Below are 15,333 nucleotides of genomic sequence, written 5' to 3'. Positions count from 1 at the left end.
AGGTACCACTGTCATTGTCACTCACCAAGGGGAAAACTGAGGCTCAGAGAGCTTAAGCAGCTCTACCAAGGCGCTAAGCTGGGCAGCAGAGGAGCTGGAGTTCAGAGCCATGTGGTCCAGCAGCAGAGCCCAGCTCTTCCCAGCTGACAAGATTCTCTGAGGTCCTTTGTTCCTCAGGGGAAGCAGGGCTGCCTGTCTTCGGTTAAATGCACTACCACTGGCCTTCTGGGAGCATCTCTGCAGTGAGCATAATCCATACACACACACAGCTGGCGCTGCCCTTGGGTTACTCTGCAGGCCCCAGAGTGAGGCAGCCTGCTCCCTGCTGATTTCCTGGCATGTGTGGATCCCCTGAAAGGAGATCTTGTCTCTCCAGCCAAGAGAGGCTCCATCCTCCTCCAGTGCCCTCCCTGGGCTCTATTCGCAGAGGAGACAGGGCAAGCAACTGATGCTTACATCTCACGGCGCCCCACTTAGGTAGACTGTATTCTTAGTTCCATTTTACAGATTAAGAAACTGGGCCTGGCGCAGTGGCTCACGCCTGTAATCCCAGCACTTTGGGAGGCCGAGGCGGGCGGATCACGAGGTCAGGAGATCGAGACCATCCTGGCTAACATGGTGAAACCCTATACTTACTAAAAAATACAAAAAATTAGCCAGGCGAGGTAGCAGGCACCTGTAGTCCCAGCTTCTCGGGAGGCTGAGGCAGGAGAATGGCGTAAACCTGGGAGGCGGAGCTTGCAGTGAGCTGAGATCCGGCCATTGCACCCCAGCCTGGGCAACAGAGTGAGACTCTGCCTCAAAAAAAAAAAAGAAAAGAAACTGAAGTTCCATTTAAAAAAAAAATTCACAGGTCAAAAAGAGAAAGAAATGAACAAACAGGTTTACGAAGAGGCCAAGTGGCCAGGTGTGGTGGCTCATGCCTGTAATCCCAGCACTTTGGGAGGCAGAGGCGGGCAGATTGCTTAAGTCCAGGAGTTTGAGACCAGCCTGGCCAATATAGCAAGACCCCATCTCTAAAAAAACAAAGAAAACAAAAAAACAGAAGCCAAGTGGATAAAGCCAAGATTCCAAGTCAAGTCCCCTCCATCTGACCCTCTCTCCTCATCAATAAAAATACTCATGGTTGTAATGGCTATCGTGTTCAAACAATGACCATGTGCCCACCCTGTTCTGCCTGCTTCACATGGATTCTGTCATTTAATCCTCAAAGCAACCCTACAATTTAGGTCCTGTTATAACCCCATTTTATAGATGAAGAAAGCAAGTCACAGAGCAGGGAAGGGACTTTTCCAGGGTCTCCAGTGGGTGAGCAGAGGAGCTTGGATCCTCCCAGGCCGATGAGCCTTGGTGGCCATGAGTCTTTGCAAGAACGTACAGTCATAACCGAGGACTCAGAGTGCGCTCTCTCTCTCTCTCGCTCTCTCTCTGTCTCTCTCGGATAGTCTGGCACCCTTTCCCCAAAGGTGTTCTGCCCTTGGCCCTGAGGAAGCCCGACTTCTCTTTCCCTGCCCATTTCCAGCACCTTGGGAGACGCACTCTCCCCATGGGTCCATGACCAGTAGGGAAACGCCTCTCTATGTCTTATCTAATTGCATTCCCACCGTAATAATTCTCATCCTTACTCTCCAGATAGAGGAAAAAAGCCGGTAAGTGACGTCCCAGGGCCCTTGTGCTCATAAACACTGAGCACCAGGCAAAATCTAGGCCTCTCAAAGACTCCAGCTGATGCTCTCTCTGGCCCCTAAAAGCCCCCGTTAGAAAAAGTTCTCTCTTATGATAGAAAGCAAATAAATGCAGAAGGAAGGGTGGAGTTAGAGAACCACCACCCACTTGGCAACCACCACACTAGCCGGTGAACATTTGAAGAGGAACAGGATTAATTACATAGTCTCAAAGTATCTCCCTGTAAGATACTCATGAATTACAAAGAGAAGCATCATTACTTTATGGTAGACAAACCTGGCAGACACCACCTTATCCAAGTTATCAAAGTGACATCAGCAGTAACAGGACAAGCCAGTGGGGTGTGCCTCTGGATAGGATGCACTGAGAAGGAAATGACATCACTTCTGGGGTTCTCCTGCTTGTTCGAGCTGAATTGTATCCCCCCAAAATTTATATGCTAAATCCCTAATCCCCCACCCCCATTCCCCAGAATGTGACTATATTTGGAGATAAAGATTTTAAAGATGTGATTTAAGATTGAGGCCCTTAAGGTGGCCCTAATCCAATCTGACTGGTGTCCTTAGAAGAAGAGGAAGTTGGTTTTTGTTTTTTGGGATGGAGTTTCACTCTGTCTTCCAGGCTGGAGGGCAGTGGTACCATCTAGCACTGCAACCTTCACCTCCCAGATTCAAGCGATTCTCCCACCTCAGCCTCCTGAGGAGCTGGGATTACAGGTGTGCGCCACCACACCAGGCTAATTATTTTGTATTTTCGTTGAGATGGGGTTTCACTATGTTGGCCAGACTCGTCTCAAACTCCTGACCTCAGGTAATCTGCCTGCCTCAGTCTCCCAAAGTGCTAGGATAACAGGTATGAGCCACCGGGCCAGGCAGAAGAAGAGGAAATTTGACCATTCAAAGAGACACCAAGGATGCAGCAGCACAGGGGAAAGACCATGTGAGGACTCAGTGAGAAGACAGTCGTCTGCAGGCCAAGGAGAGAGGCCTCAGGAGCAACCAGACCTGCCGCCACTTTGACCTAGAATATCCAGGCTCCAGAGCTGTGAGAAACTGACTGTTATTTAAGCCACTCAGTCTGTATTTTGTTAGAGCAGCCAAACTGACTAATACAAGGCCAAGATGCATCAACTAAATCTAATGTAATCAGGAGAAAACACCAGACAAACCCAAACCAAGGGCCATTCTGGAGTTATCGGGCTGTACTCAGAAATGTCAAGGGTATGAAAGACAAAAGAAGATAGAAGGGCGGTCCCAGGTGGGAGCAGGCCGAGAGGCACGCCAGCAAGACTCTGAGCCTGGATTGGATCCTGCAGACTTGCAAAACCATTGCACTCCTTTGCCATGAAAGTCACGGTTAGGACAGTCGGCAGATGTTGAATAACTGCTAGAGCAGGAGCACCGTCATCTCGGACAAATACTGCCACTTCAAGCTCCTGCTCCCTTTCTAGCCTCATACATTTCAAGGCAATCACTTCTCTTCTAACTACAACAGCCAGAAAGAGCAGACAGTAAAATACAGATAAGACAGCTCCGGCACAGAGAGGGGTGGAGGGAAAATCTCTTTGATAACTGCCAAACTTCATCCTCACACAGTGAGCCCCAGTCAAACAGTGAGCCTTAGTAAGCACCTTCCTTTCCCTTCAGGTGCACTAAGATAGGGAAGCAAGAAGCAGACTCGGGGGATATGCCTGCAGCTGCAGAAAGATGTATGGGAACAGACATACGACTCTCCCTCCCAGATACGCACAGCAAAGAGACACAGAAGCAGTCCCAGCCTCTGATAAACTCTCCCACCCTAAATCCTTAAAAACTCTTAGTCTGTAACAGAATGGGGCTCTGACCTACCTCGGCCAGCCGCCCCTCTCAGGTTTATTCAAAATAAACCTGTCCCTGTTGCCTGTGGAATCGCCCTTTCATGTTTCTTTCCTCTTTAATTCTTACAATAATGTCTGCAGATTAGATCGTTGTGTTTATACCAGTGTTGGTTTCCTGATTTTGATCATTTGACTATGGGGGTGATTTGGTTTTTTTAGGAAATGTATACTGAAGTAATTAGAGGTAAAGGGGAATCTGTCATTTCTGCAACCGACTCTTGAATGGTATGGAAGAAAGTGCATGTATATGCGTGTGTGTGTGTCTGCACACACGCACAGAGAGAAAGCGGGAGCTACGGCAAATGTAAAAAGTGAACAGTGAACATTTGAGGAATCTGGAGGAGGCTATATGGACGAAATTCTGCAAATCTGAAATAATTTCAAAATTAAAAGTTTAAAACTTCCACATTGTCCCTCAGGAAAAATCCATCCCTCTCCCCGCTCCTGCCTGGCTCCTCTCCCTCCCCTCCTAGTCCTTCCCTCGACAGCACCCCCAGCCTGCCTGGAGTCCCTGTCCCGGACCTTTATGTGACCTGCTTCCTCCCTCCTCCAGCCCTGCTCTCCCCAGATCCCCATCGCACCATCCCTGTCCTCCCCGCCTCCTCCCACCTCTGCTTAGGACCCCTTTCCTCCAAAAACGCTTCCATGTCGCCCACCCTTGATGCTGTGTTGAGTGTCTCTTCCCACTGTGCTCCCAGGGAGACCCCCAACCCGCCCCACCAAGCTTTCCCAGCTGAGCTCTAATCACATTAGAAGTGAATGATTGCCAAGCATTAAATCATTACTACATCTGGTGCCCATGACTTGTCTCTGTGTGTCTTCCTGTCCACCATGCAGGCAAGGAAAGCATTATCACCCCCGTTTACAAACAGGAAACCTGAGGCTCAGAATAGATAACGCGTCTGAGTCACAGCTAAGAAAGTGGTTGGGGCACCATTAGAACCGACTTTTTTTGTTTAAACTTTTATTTTAGGTTCAGGGTTACTTATGCAGGTTTGTTATACAGGTAAACGCATGTCAAGAGGGATTGTTGTACAGATTATTTCATTATGCAGATACTAAGCCTAGCACCCAATAGTTATTATTTCCGCCCTTCTCCCTCCTCTTACCCTCCACCCTTCAAAAGGCCCCAGTGTGCACCGTTCCCCTCTATGTGTCCATGTGTTCTCATCATTTAGCCTTCAGTTATATGTGAGTACATGTGTAAGTGGGAACATGTGGTATTTGTTTCTGTACCTGCATTTGTTTGCTAAGGATAATGGCCTCCAGCTCCATCCATGTTCTTGCAAGGGACATGATCTCATTCTTTTTTATGGCTGCATAGTATTCCATGGTGTATGTGTACCACATTTTCTTCTTCTTCTTTTTTCTGTTTTGAGACAGAGTCTTGCTCTGTTGCCCAGGCTGGAGTGCAATGGCGCAATCTTGGCTCACTGCAACCTCCGCCTCCTGAGTTCAAGTGATTCTCCTGCCTCAGCCTCTGAGTAACTGGTGAGTGCCACCACACCCGGCAAATTTTTGTATTTTTAGTAGATATGGGGTTTCACCGTGTTAGCCAGGATGATCTCGATCTCCTGACCTCGTGATCCGCCCGCCTCAGCCTCACAAAGTGCTGGGATTACAGGCGTGAGCCACCGTATCTGGCATGTACCCCATTTTCTTTATTGAGTCTACCATTGATGGGCATTTGATTCCATGTCTTGGCTATTGTGAATCGTGCTGCGCTGAACATATGCACACATGTTCAGTGTCTTTATGATAGAACAATTTATATTCCTTTGGATATATATCCAGTAATGCGATTGCTGCGTCAAATGGTAGTTCTGTTTTCAGCTCTTTGAGGAATCACCACACTGCCTCCCACAATGGTTGAACCAATTTACACTCCCACCAAGAGCGTATAAGCATTCCTTTCTCTCTGCAACCTCACCAGGACTGGCCTCTTAGCTATCAAGGCTCTCCCCTTCCAGCAGCTGCTAATTATAATAGCCACGTTTTCTAATGTTTGCTGAGCTCAGTTTCCTAATGTTTGCTGAGCTCAAACGCTGCTAGACCCTAGGCTAATCACTTGCAGGAATTAGTGCCGGGACGTGGGGCTGGTGACAGTCCCTCCCTCAGAGGATGGTCAGGTGGTATAAGGAGCGAACACAAGCAAGGCCTGGCACTGTAATCATGGCAGACCGCAGGCCATTCTTGTTGTTTCCAGCCACTTTTATGTCATAGAACTGTTCTAGATATACAGAACTGACAAGATAGTACAGAGAGTTCCCATACACCGCAGGCCCAGTTTACCTCATGAATGATCTTACATGAGTATGATCCATTTATTGCAATTAATGAACAAACCAATGTGGGCACATTATTATTAACTAAAATCCACTTTCTTTGCTTTTACTTCCTTTTTCTGCTCCATGATCCCATCCAGATGACACATTACATTTAGTTGTCCTTGTTATTTTTTTATTAGTCATAGTCATTGTCATACTGACCGGCTGGATCCTCAGGAGAGCCCTTGGAGGTGCTACTGGTCTGTTTACTCACCTGCAGCCCGCATTCCGCTGCCAGCTCTGAGGGCCGTGTCTTCCTGGTCTTGCTCTACCGGCCCGTAAAGCCCTGCCTGAGGAGCTGTGACTGCGCTAACCAGGCCTGCAGCTCCCAGTGGTCCTGAGGCCTCAAGGCAGGAAGGAGGCCCTGGAGAGCCTGTTGGGGCAGGGAGGGAATGTGGAAAGGCTGGGGTGGGAGGGAGACAGCGGAGGGCCTGAGGTCTGCAGGGCCACCTCCCAGCCCTGGATCCCTTCCCACAGCCCATCTGCAGCCTCAGTTTCCTGGGAAGCTCCCTCCTCCCTTCCAAAGCCACAGCTGTGGGACAGAAAGCCAGGGTCAGGGGCCACGTGCAGCTTTCTGCCTCCCCCAGCCTTTGGGGCAGGAGTTTCACCACAGTCCCTGGTGGCCAGGTGGGTGCTCCTCCAGGTGGGCCCCCTTTGCCCTTAGAGGCTCCCCTTGCCACCTCCTCCATAAAAGGCCTGGGCCCCGCTCTGGTGGTGAGGGAGTAAGGGGTGTGTCTGTGGCGTCTCATGGCAGGAGGCTCAGCCACTACCTGGGGTTACCGTGTGGCCCTACTGCTGCTGGTCGCCACCCTGGGGCTGGGTAGGCAGCTCCAGCCTGACCCTGGCCTCCCAGGCCTCCGGCACAGCTACGACTGTGGGATCAAGGGAATGCAGCTGCTGGTGTTCCCCAGGCCAGGCCAGACTCTCCGCTTCAAGGTGGTGGGTGAGTGCTGGCAGAGTCCTGGCCCCTGCCTCCCTGGCCACGGGCTGCTGCCAGAAGGGAGCTGGGGCCCTTCCCCTGGAGAAGGAGCAAGAACAGAGGACTCCCTCCAGCCTGGGGGTGTCCAGCCCCCCACCTCCTCACCACAGAAAAGGGCAAGGAGGAGAATCATCACCCAGGGCAGCTTCTCCCACGTTAGTGTGCGTGGGAAACACCTGGCCACCTTGTCGAGGTGCGGGTTCTGATTCAGTGCGCCTGGGGCAGGGCCAAGCCTCTGCATTTCTTCTCTCTCTCTTTTTTTTTTTTTTTTTTGAGATAGATTCTCACTACTTTCACTCTGTCCCCCAGGCTAGAGTGCAGTGGCACGATCTCAACTCACTGCAATCTCCACCACCCGGGTTTAAGCAATTCTCCTGCCTCAGCCTTTTAGTAGCTGGGACCACAGGTGTGTGCCACCATGCCCAGCTAATTTTTGTATTTTCAGTAGAGATGGGGTTTCACGATATTGGTCAGACTGGTCTCGAACTCCTGACCTCAGGTGATCTGCCTGCCTCGGCCTCTCAAACTGCTGGGGTTATAGACGTGAGCCACTGCACCCGGCCTAGGCTCTGCATCTCTAACCACACTTGGTCAATACTGAGGCTGAGGGTCCATAAACCACTTTCAGCAGCAGGACCTAGTGAGCGTGGCCTGGTGTGGGTTTGGAATTGGGGTTTAGATCTGCAGCTTCTAAACAGTGTGATCTTGGACAACTGACCTGACCCATAAGCCTCTGTTTCCTCATCTGCAAAGTGGGGAAGATGAACCTGGCCGTACTCATGGAACAAGCGCATGGGGACATGCCCACACCCAGAGAGTGCCCAGGCTGTTCTGGGCCAACAAGCAGGGTGGACACCTAGGGAGTGTCTCCGAGCGACTGCAGCAGCCACAGTTAACCTGGGAAATGGGTTCAGATCTTTCTACAAAGCCCAGGATTCAAATCCTCATTCTGCCCCTCATTGTGTGCACCTGAGAAAGCTCAGGCACCCTCCCTTCCTCAGCTGCCTCAGCCACAGGATGCAGATAACTAAGCTTAAAAGAAGTGATATGAAATAGCCTGGTGCCTGAGACCCTGTGTATCCCTTCTCCACCTCACCTTCGTGCCTGCCTGCTGCCATGTGCTATGAGCAGGGAACCCTAGCTAGAAAGATCCTAAGACGCCCCCATCCCCTTACAGCTGTGGAAGCTGAGAGCAGAGAGGGGAGGGGGCTTGCCTGAAACCACACAACAAACCAACAGTAAAGCTAAGGCGAGTACCCAGGTCGTCTGGCTGCTGAGTAGGAGCTCCTTCCAAGACCCCAGCAGCCTCTCCCTGCACCCTTCAACATCCCTGGCCCCTCCCCTTCCCCCACTGCAGATGAATTTGGGAACCGATTTGATGTCAACAACTGCTCCATCTGCTACCACTGGGTCACCTCCAGGCCGCAGGAGCCTGCAGTCTTCTCGGCTGATTACAGAGGCTGCCACGTGCTGGAGAAGGTAGGGGTCCGTGCTCTGGTGCAGGAGCAAGCTTGTCCTAGTGTCACTTCAGGCTGAAGAGGCCCCTCATGGAACCAGAGCCCAAGATCTGTTGAGCTGGTGGGTGGGGGAAACTAAGTCCTGGAAGGTACTTTCTGGGATCCACCATGAATCCAGCTCCCTGCCTAACGGCCAGCTCAGCTCTCATGGGCCCGTCCCCTGCCTGGGTATGGTAGGTGGCCTCACCTTGCTGCTCCCTGCTGGCCTCTCACCTGCAGGATGGGCGTTTCCACCTGAGAGTGTTCATGGAGGCTGTGCTGCCCGATGGTCGTGTGGATGTGGCACAAGACACTACCCTGATCTGTCCCAAACCTGACCACTCCTGGACTCCGGACTCCCAGCTGGCACCACCCACCATGTTCTCTGTCTCGACTCCACAAACCCTTCCCTCCCTCCCCACCTCTGGCCACACCTCACCAGGCTCTGGCCATGCCTTTCCCAGCCCACTGGACCCAGGGCACAGCTCTGTCCACCCAACCCCTGCTTTACCATCCCCTGGACCTGGACCTGCCCTCGCCACCCTGGTTCAACCCCACTGGGGTCCCTTGGAACACTGGGATGTGAACAAACCAGATTACATAGGTACGCAGGACATCTGAGTGTCCTTACCCTCTGCCTGGGGCCTTCTGGGGTACAGGGTGGCCTAACAGCCTTTTACTGGGCTCTAAGAAGCCATTTCTTTTTTTGTTTTTTTCTTTTTTAAGAAAAAGATGATTCTTTTATTCCTTTCTAGTATTTGGAAAACAGCTTTAAACATGTACAGGTATACTAAAGCTGGAAGAAGTCTTGTAAAATTGTTTCCTAACTTTAGGTAGAAACTCACTGAAACCATTGCCAGCAACACGTCGTTCTCAGAAAACGTTCTCTAGAAATGTCAGTAATATGCAGTTTTGAGGGAGGACATTTAGTGTGCTGGCTAAGAGCATAAGCTCTGGAGCAGGTGCCCAAGATTCAATTCCAGGGCCACGATTTGCAAACTGTGTGCCTTCAGCCTCATTGCTCTGTCCCAACCCTAGGTACCCATCCGAGCCAGGAGCAGTGCCAGGTGGCCTCGGGGCACCTCCCCTGCATCGTGAGAAGAACTTCAAAGGAAGCCTGTCAGCGGGCTGGCTGCTGCTATGATAACACCAGAGAGGTTCCCTGTTACTATGGCAACACAGGTACAACCTCCTACCCCAGCACGATCCTGGTCCCCTGGATTCCGAAGCGGAAGGAGAGCTGTCTCCTCCAGCTGGTGGAAACTGCTTCCCATCCTCCTCCTGGAGAGCCCAACTCCCACAGCAGATGGCAGAGGAGACCTTTAGATGGGGCGGTCACAGGTCCCAGCTGGCCTTATAACAACTATCCCAGAAGTATTAATAGATCTACCTTTACACACATCTGTACTTTCAGATCTAAAGCACCCTGGTTGGGATAACAGATTATATGGTGAGCCTACTTTTAGAGTGTAGTTCAACTCATTTGTCTCATGGATGAGAAAAATCAGTCCATAAAGGGTTTGCTGGGGTCAACACCAGCCTAAGTAGAGAGTAAGCGTCCAGACTTCCGGGCCCGCACTTAAAGCCTGGCTGTCACCCAGACATCCCCTGTCTGTGCTGGATGGACACCAAACCCCAAGGCCCTCATCTGCTTTTGTCCCAGCTACTCTCCAGTGCTTCAGAGATGGCTACTTCATCCTTGTGGTGTCCCAAGAAGTGGCCTTGACACACAGGATCACACTGGCCAACGTCCACCTGGCCTACGCCCCCACCAGCTGCTCCCCAACACAGCACACGGAAGCTTTCGTGGTCTTCTACTTCCCTCTCACCCACTGTGGAACCACAGTGCAGGTAGGAGCCGGGACCACAGGCTGGGGCCTGGTCCCCGCAAGAAAGCCTCACCCAGCTGTCTCTTCCCACAGGTGGCTGGCGACCAGCTCATCTATGAGAACTGGCTGGTGTCTGGCATCCACGTCCGAAAGGGGCCACAGGGTTCCATCACACGGGACAGCACCTTCCAGTGAGAGCAGCCCTCCTCCTACAGGCGTGGCTCTGTGCTAGGGTGTCAGGGGGCACAGGAGAGCTCAGGACAGGCTCCGAGCCATCTGGGCTCAAACCCCGGCTCCGCTGTTACCTGGCTATGTGATCTTAGGCAAGGGGCCCACCTCTTCCCAGCCTCCCCTGATAGGCAGGGGAAATATCCCTCTGTCAGGGCAGACATGAGTGTTAAGTGGGGGCCTTCTGTGCCCGGCCTGCAGGGTTTGGCTAGAAGCCCATGACCAGTCCTGAGAGGGCTGGAGTCCTGAGAGAGCCCTGTGTTGGTCTCTCTCAGAACCAAGCTCAGAGCAACTGAAAGCATCCCCTTCCAGGTCCCAGGAGGAGGCTGAGGCTACGGCTGTTGCCCCTCCTAATGTCAGGTTAAGAAGCCACAGATGAAGTTGAAGATACCTCTCTGAGGATGTGGTGGGAGAGGAACTGGGTGGGGGAGGAACCCCTCATTGTTAGGGGCCTCCTGGACCTGCTGACTCAAGAGGCAAAACCAACCCAGGTGCCCAGGATGCCAGTGGGGGTGAACCGAGGGAATCTGCCTGTGACACCTGGCTCTGAACCTGTGTGACCAAGGGTAAAGCACCTCACCTCAGCCCGTTCAGCCTGTGGGACAGAGCCAGTGCACTAGCCAGTGGGTTGTAGAAATCCTGTGCTTGACACTGCATGGATGCCCGTTCCTGCCCTGCCATGAGGGTTGGGGAGCAGGGGACTGTGTCACAGTTCAAACGAATTTGGCTTTAAAGCTCTAAGTACCACAGAGGCGGTAGCTCACGCCTATGATCCCAGTGCTTTGGGAGGCCTAGATGGAAGAACTGCCAGAAGTTCAAGACTAGCCTGGGCAACACAGTGAGACCCCATTTCTATTATTTTTCTTTTTTATTTTAATTTAAAAAACCCTGAAGTTCTTATGGCCAAATGGTGGGGGACAAGTCTGTGTCATGCCTTAGACTCTCTGATGTAAGAGCTATGAGAGTCAGCCAGAGGTCAACACAGAGTGACTGGGGATTCCTGAAGGCAGGCAGAAGTCAGGGGAACAGCTGCAGCCGGCAGGACTAGGCCAGAGGGCTCAGACACAAGTCCTTCTGAACAGGGGTGAGCCACTTCTACCTACTTAGCATCTCCTTGGTGCCAGGCCTCTGGGGTGCTAGGAGGATGTGGGCCCCGCCAGAGTGTGGAGGAACGGCCACATGGCCCTTAGGCTAGACACTGTGGCCCTTAGGCTGTGGCAGACCAGCTGCAACTACAAGGACAATGAAGACACAGGTGCATCATCTTGTGATCTCAGTCAGCCTCAGTGCCCTCAAAGGGAGGCAGTCACAGCCATTTTACAAATGAGGACACTGAGGCTTAGGTTAAAAGACTTGATTGTGGTCCCAATGCTAAGACGACTCAAACCCAGGTCTGTTGGGAAGCAGAGCGCCTAGGCTTGTCTGCCAGCCTCAACTGTCAGGCTCCAGGGGCCTCGAATGGCACAGCAGGCAGTTGTGGGTATCCAGGCCAGACCCAATAAGGTGCCAGCCCCCCAAGGGCCCATCTCTATCCTGACGTATTCTCCCACCAGGTTCAGGGCCTGGCATAACAGGCTTGAGCCATCCTAGGGAGACCAGATGGACAGAGGATGGGGCTGGGTGAGCTTCCTGAGCCGGCCTTGGAAAAGTGTTGCTTAAGTAGCATCCATCTGCCCTGCTGGACAGTACCCTGTCTGTTGCACCCACGGAGTTGGTGCCTAGTTTATCACGTAAACAGGATGCCCTGATTCTGTGTCTTCTCCCCCACCCTCTTGCACATGGACTTCAGGCTTCATGTGCGCTGCGTCTTCCATGCCAGTGACTTCCTGCCCATTCGGGCGTCCATTTTCCCACCCCCGTCGCCTGCCTCTGTGACCCAGCCCGGCCCCCTGCGACTTGAACTGCGGATCGCCAAGGGTATGCTATGCTATCCCTGCTCTCTTGTGGCCCCCACTCCCCCGACGCACAGTCCACCCTGGCTCATGAGTCACCCTCCCTGCAGACGAGACCTTCAGCTCCTACTATGGGGAGGATGACTATCCCATCGTGAGGCTGCTCCGAGAACCAGTCCATGTGGAGGTCCGGCTTCTGCAGAGGACAGACCCCAACCTGGTCCTGCTGCTGCACCAGTGCTGGGGCGCTCCCAGTGCCAACCCCTTCCAGCAGCCCCAGTGGCCCATTCTGTCAGACGGGTAAGTGTCCCCGTGCTCCCCCCACCTGCTCTGCCTCCTGTAAACAGCCTCTGACTTCTCTTCTCAGATGCCCTTTCGAGGGCGACAGCTACAGAACCCAAATGGTAGCCTTGGATGGGGCCACACCTTTCCAGTCTCACTACCAGAGATTCACTGTTGCCACCTTCGCCCTCCTGGACTCGGGCTCCCAGAGAGCCCTCAGAGGACCGGTAAGAAGCCCCGGCTGCTGCAGGCCTGGCCCCACGTGTTAATTGGGGAGGAGCTGGTTGCCAAATCCCTCTGGCACCCTATGAACTTATGTGGACAAAGTTCTGGGATGGGGCTTGGCTTCTACCAGGTGTCATGGAAGGCAGCGGGCTTTGGGTCAGCAAGAGGTAACCCATAACCACCACCAGGAGGAAGGAAAGCGCTGCCTGTGCTGCAATCAGCCCTAAATCTGAACTCTGGTCATGATGTTCTAGGGTAGCCTCGCCTCACTTCTGATTCCAGAAATGATAATGTGTTCCATGTAATTCTGCTTTGAATTTTCTTTAACTTAGCAACTTCTCCAGAAGGTAAACGTAGATAAACTTAGGGTATATTTAGGTTTTCTGTGTAATATACAGATGGCTCCAGAGGTGACAGACGCACTGTAACTCTTGTCCTGTTGAATAACGTATCTTTCACATCACATACCCAAATCTCTAGATTTTTAAATCACTGCCTGTTATTATGTCAGATGTAGACTGATGGTTAGGGTGGCTTCGTTCTCATCTCTGCTGTGTGCTGCCTCCTGATCCAAGAGACGTTGACCTACCTGGATGAGGGGTGCCCGTGGGTGAGGCCTGCTGGGTCAGCTCAGCTCCTCCTGCTTCTGCTCCCATAGGGCACTGCCCCTGCCCTTGTGTATCTGGAAGCAGTGGTAATCTGCCCTCCCTTCTTCCCCCGGTCACTGGTCTTGGGGGTCACAAACGGAGGGCAAATATCCATTCTCCTGCTGCCTGGCCAAGCCCCACCTCCTTGGAATTTGCTGTCTCCCTCAGTAAGGCAGGTGGAAGGGAGAGATCCAGCCCTCCTGGGGGCTGCGCAGCCAGAGGCAGCATTGGTAGAGCAGGCCTGCCAAGGACTGGGGCTCTTTGAAGTGCGGTGGTCCCTGCCTGCAGGGCACTCCACTGCAGACTTGGACCTTGGGGACGGGGGAAGGTACGGATTTCAAATCAGGAAGGAACACATTCAGCTCTGCACTCCCTCAGCATGGGCAGCAGTCATCTTCTTGGTCAAGAAGTTCAGATTTCGGCCGGGCGCGGTGGCTCACATCTGTAATCCCAGCACTTTGGGAGACCGAGGCGGGCGGATCATGAGGTCAGGAGATCGAGACCATCCTGGCTAACACGGTGAAACCCCATCTCTACTAAAAATACAAAAAATTAGCCAGGTGTGGTGGTGGGCGCCTGTAGTCCCAGCTACTTGGGAGGCTGAGGCAGGAGAATGGTGTGAACCCGGGAGGTGGAGCTTGCAGCGAGCTGAGATCGGGCCACTACACTCCAGCCTGGGCAACAGAGCGAGACTCTGTCGCAAAAAAAAAAAAAAAAATGTTCAGATTTCTCCCTGCCTGAACAGCAGCAGCCTAGACTTGGCCCAGCTTGGGGATCCTATGTCCCTGTCTCTGCTTCCTGCCCGGTAGCACCAAGCCAGCCACTTTGATGTTCTCTTCCCACCAGGTTTACTTGTTCTGCAGTGCCTCTGCCTGCCACAGCTCAGGGCTGGAGACTTGCTCCACTGTGTGCAGCACTGGGACTGCAAGTGAGTCTGCGGTGCGAGTGGCATTTGTTCCTTCATACACCTTCAGGCCTGTGCCTGGCTTTTGGGCCACAGGGGCAGGAGACCAGCCCAAGATTTCATTCTTCCCTTGGGCAGGACAGCGACGATCCTCAGGTCACCGTAATGACACTGCCAGGCCCCAGGACATCGTAAGCTCTCCGGGGCCAGTGGGCTTTGAGGATTCTTATGGGCAGGAGCCCACACTTGGGCCCACAGGTATGAGGGCTTCTGGATGGGCCCCTCAGGCCTTACCCACTCCCAGCCCTCAAGACTGTGCTGACAAAACGGGGATGCTCCGGCCATAGCTGAGGGCAAGAGATGGTGTCACTGCAGTCAGTGGGGAACTAAGTGAAGACAGACATAGTCCACCTCATCTGCAGAAAGGCAGCTTCAGCTCTGCCCAGTGTGATACAAAGTTCTGGGCTGGAGGGCAGGGTTGGAGGGGCCTCAGCCAGTCCTGCCAATCCCTTCTCTCTGACAGACTCCAATGGGAACTCCAGCCTGAGGCCTCTCCTTTGGATGGTCCTTTTGCTGCCAGCTGTTGCCCTGGTCCTTGGGTTTGGTGTCTTTGTGGGCCTGAGCCAGACCTGGGTCCAGAAGCTCTGGGAAAACAGTGAATGGGCTCAATAAACAATCATTTCAAACCTGCTGAAACCAGGTGTGGAGAAGTTTTTTGTGACCACTAGAACAGAACTCTTTCTTATGTGAGAAACGTCCTCCAAGTCAGCTCCGTCCTTCCAGAACTGTGATGTCGATTACAAATACTTCATATGTGCCACACCCTGCACAGAGGCCAATGTCCCCCAAGGCTTAACTCGGGAGCCTCTCCCTCTTCACAAGGAATGGTGGCATTTCAGGCAGAGCAAACAGGAAAAAGATACTGGAGGTTAAGATGTTGGCAAAGAACAGCAACAGCTGGG

At 52.7% G+C, this 15,333-nt stretch overlaps 1 protein-coding gene across 1 annotated transcript; it reads left to right on the top strand.

Annotated features, from left to right (window-relative positions):
• The first annotated feature begins 6,622 nt into the window (after positions 1–6,622).
• Positions 6,623–15,065, top strand: ZP1 (zona pellucida glycoprotein 1). The gene is made up of 12 exons (XM_025357773.1): positions 6,623–6,832; positions 8,226–8,347; positions 8,605–8,968; positions 9,403–9,546; positions 10,028–10,215; positions 10,287–10,384; positions 12,211–12,338; positions 12,424–12,613; positions 12,681–12,822; positions 14,314–14,395; positions 14,510–14,629; positions 14,895–15,065. The coding sequence occupies exons 1-12, from the start codon at positions 6,637–6,639 to the stop codon at positions 15,041–15,043; spliced, it is 1,923 nt and encodes a 640-aa protein (XP_025213558.1). The 5' UTR covers positions 6,623–6,636; the 3' UTR covers positions 15,044–15,065.
• Positions 15,066–15,333: the final 268 nt, after the last annotated feature.

Source organism: Theropithecus gelada, chromosome 14 (assembly GCF_003255815.1).
Source record: "Theropithecus gelada isolate Dixy chromosome 14, Tgel_1.0, whole genome shotgun sequence".
Classification (NCBI taxonomy): Eukaryota; Metazoa; Chordata; class Mammalia; order Primates; family Cercopithecidae; genus Theropithecus; species Theropithecus gelada.
The sequence above is the reverse complement of the archived record's forward strand: the minus strand, read 5'-3'. Positions and strand labels throughout refer to the sequence as shown.